General features: G+C 42.8%; 1 protein-coding gene across 1 annotated transcript in view; it reads right to left on the bottom strand.

Moving 5' to 3' along the window:
- The window catches only part of GNL2 (G protein nucleolar 2), a 30,590-nt gene that overhangs the window by 18,200 nt on the left and 8,769 nt on the right, over positions 1-3,621 (bottom strand). The window contains exon 5 of the mRNA XM_023512265.1: positions 896-991. Coding sequence (XP_023368033.1) covers positions 896-991 — 96 coding nt within the window. The remainder of the gene's footprint in view (positions 1-895; positions 992-3,621) is intronic.

The raw sequence follows: 3,621 nt of genomic DNA, 5'->3' as shown, positions 1-3,621 counted from the left end.
ACAGCAACCTCAAAGTCTTAGGTTCAAGTTCACTTGCCTCAGCCTCCCAAGTAGCTGGGACTACAGGCACCCTCCACAATGCCTGGCTATTTATTTTGACTTTTTTTTTTTGCAGTTTTTGACCGGGGCTGGGTTTGAACCCGCTGCCTCTAGCATATGGGGCTGGTGCCCTATTCCTTTGAGCTACAGGCACTGCCCTGGCTATTTTTCTTTTTCTTTTTCTTTTTTTTTTTGCAGTTGTCATTGTTGTTCAGCTGGCCCGGGCCAACTTTGAACCAGCCCCATATGTGGCCAGCGCCCCAACCACTGAGCTATGGGCACCAGCCAACCTAAAGAAATACTGACAGGCAATGTATAAGTGTATAAAAGGTAGCTGTTACTCTTATATAAGTAATTTTTTAAATTCAGTTACCTAAAACAATCATGCATGGCTACATCTATCCCAAATTCACTGCGGGGACAGAAGAAAATGAAATGGGCAGGGGAGCCTGTACTTTACCCAACAAAGCTTCAATATACCAAAACCAGTACCAGTATTTTTGGCTGGGCACGGTGGCTCATGCCTGTAATCCTAGGACTCTGGGGAGACTGAGGCAGGTAGACTGCTTGAGATCAGGAGCTTGAGAACAGCCAGAGCAAGAGAGCGACCCCTTCTATACTAAAAATAAAAAAACTAGCTGGGTATTGTGGTGGGCTCCTGTAGTCCCAGCTATTCAGGAGGCTGAGGCAAGAGAATCACTTGAGCCCAAGAGTTTGAGGTTGCTATGAGCTATGACGCCACAGCATTCTACCCAGGGCAACTGAGATTCTTATCTCCAAAACCCTCCCAATATTCTTATATAAAATCATGAAAGATAAAGGAATCACTCAATGAGAGAGAATTTAAGAGTCTTACCTTATAGAGCTCACCCCATATTCTTTTGGATTGTCCTTTTTTATATATCTCTTCTTGGGCTTCATTTCTAAGTAAGAAAGCGCCCAAAATGAGCAACTGAAACACTGACAAGATTCAAAGGCTGCTTTAGGGAAAAATTAGGAAATTCTGACACATGCTGTAACATGGATGAACCCAAGGACATTAGGCTAAGTAGAATAACCAGACACAAAAGGACAATTACTGTTTGATTCCACTTAAGTGAGGGACCTAGACCAGTCACACTCAAAAGAAACATAAAGTAGAACAGTCGTTCCCAGGGGCTGAGGAGGAGAGGGGTAATGGAGAGTTAGTATTAAAGAGGAGCAGAGTTTCAGTGTGGGGTGAAAAATTTCTGATGGACATTGGTGATGGTTGCGCAATGTAAATGCACTTAGTGACACTGAATTGTACACTTAAAAATGGTTATAATCGGCTGAGAGTGGTGGCTCATGCCTGTAATCCTAGCACTCTTGTAGGCTAATGTGGGTGGACTGCTTGAACTGACAGGTTCCAGACCAGCCAGAGCAAGAGTGAGACCCTGTCTCTAAAAACAGCCAGGCATTGTGACAGGTACCTATAGTCTCAGCTACTCAGGAGGCTGAGGCAAGAGAATCACTTGAGCCCAAGAGTTTGAGGCTGCTGTGAGCTGTGATGCCACAGCACGCTACTGAGGATGACAAAGTAAGACTCTTTGTCTCACCAAAAAAAAATCATTACAACTGTAAATTTATGTATATAAATAAAAAAAATTTTTTTAAAGTGTGACTGTAATTAGACAATATTCACACAGAATTATAAAATGGAATTACTAGGACCTGAACCACAATCTACACTCTACAACTCTCATATAAAGCAAGTGATGGTTTATTTTATTTATTTATTTAATTTTAAAAGAGACAGCATCTCACTATGCTGCCCTTAGTAGGGTGCCATGGCGTCATAGTTCACAGCAACCTCACACTCTTGGGCTTAAGCTATTCTCTTCCCTCAGCCTCCCAAGTAGCCGGGACTACAGGTGCCTGCCACAACGCCCAGCTGTTTTTTTGTTGTTGTAGTTTTCATTATTGTTTTAGCTGGCCTAGTTTGAACCGCCGGGCTCAGTGTACGTGGCCAGGGCCCTATCCACTGAGCTATAAGCTGCCACCAAGTGATGTTTTTCTGATAGGGCTTCCTCTTTCTTTTTCGAGACACAGTCTCACTTTGTCACTTTGAGCATCATAGCTCACAGCAACCGCAAACTCTTGGGCGCAAGCTAGTTTTAGAGACAGGGTATCACCCTTGCTCAGGCTGGTCTTGAACTCCTGAGCCCAAGTGATCCACTCACCTCGGCTACCAGAGTGCAAGGATTATAGGAGTGAGCCACCATGCCTGGCCCTGGCTTTTTCTTTTTATTCAAAAAAAAAAAAAAATCATTTTTGGAGATAAGGTCTTGTTCTATCACTCAGGCTAGAGTGATAGAGACTTTAGTGATCACAACTCACTAAGATCTCAAATTCTTGGGCTCAAGCAATCCTCTTGCCTTGGTCTTCCAAGTAACTGGGACTATAGGGATGCACTACCAGATTCAATTACTTATTTTTAAATTTTTTTGTAGAGAAGGGCTCTTACTACATTGCCCAGGCTGGTCTTGAACTTCTGGCCTCAAGCGATCCTTTTACCTTGCCCTCCCAAAGTGGTGGCAATATAGCAAGACTTCATATCTATAAAACAAATTTTAAAAATTAGCCCAGTATGTTGGCAACCTAGCTCTAGAGGCTGATAGCCTTGCCTAAGCCCAGGCTCTGTCTCTTAAAAAATAAGAAAAGAAGAAATCTAGAGAGATATATCTCTATGAGAATAGGATGAAAGTTATGCATTCTTCCTCTCTTTCTCCCTAAAACAAAATACAAATAAATAAATAAATAAATAAATAAGAGAGCAACAAAATCCCACCACCTTCATGCATGTTCAAACTTCAAAGGCCATCCATGAATGAACTCCCCAGTAGTCCAGAGACATCTGGCTAAGGAAACCCTGATACTCACTGAGGTGTTAAAATGCTTAACGTATGTCATAAAGCTCAGTGCCTATAGCTTAGTGGCTAGAGCGCCAGCCTCATACACCAGAGCTGGTGGGTTTAAATCCAGTCCAGGTCTGCCAAATGACAACTACAACCAAAAAATAGCCAGGCATTGTGACAGGCCCCTATAGTTCCAGCTACTTGGGAGGCTGAGGCAAGAGAATCACTTAAGCTCAAGAGTTTGAAGTTGCTTGAGCTGTGACACCAGGGCACTCTTCCAAGGGCAACATAGTGAGACTACTATAGAAAAACAAAACAAGACAAAAACCACATATGTCATGGGATGAGTTATTTTCTTTTTGTTGCATCTTCCAACTTAACTATATTTTTCAATTAGTCTATGAAAATGACAAATTCTATGTTCTGATAGGATATACCGCTATCATACTGAAGAAAACGTCTCATCTATTTTTTTTTTTTTTTTGAGAGACAGTCTCACTTTGTCACCTTCAGTAGAGTGCTGTGGCTTCACAGCACACAGCAACCTCCAGTTCTTTGGCTTAGGCGATTCTCTTGCCTTTGCTTGCCAAGGAGCTGGGGCTGAGACTACAGGCGCCCACCACAATGCCCGGCTATTTTTTTTTGTAGCAGTTTGGCCGGTGCTAGGTTTGAACCCACTACCCTCAGTATATGGGGCTGGTGCCCT

Source organism: Otolemur garnettii, unplaced genomic scaffold (genome assembly GCF_000181295.1).
Source record: "Otolemur garnettii isolate 467f Iridium unplaced genomic scaffold, OtoGar3 scaffold00025, whole genome shotgun sequence".
Classification (NCBI taxonomy): Eukaryota; Metazoa; Chordata; class Mammalia; order Primates; family Galagidae; genus Otolemur; species Otolemur garnettii.
Note: the sequence above shows the minus strand (reverse complement) of the source record. Positions and strands in the feature narration are given on the sequence as shown.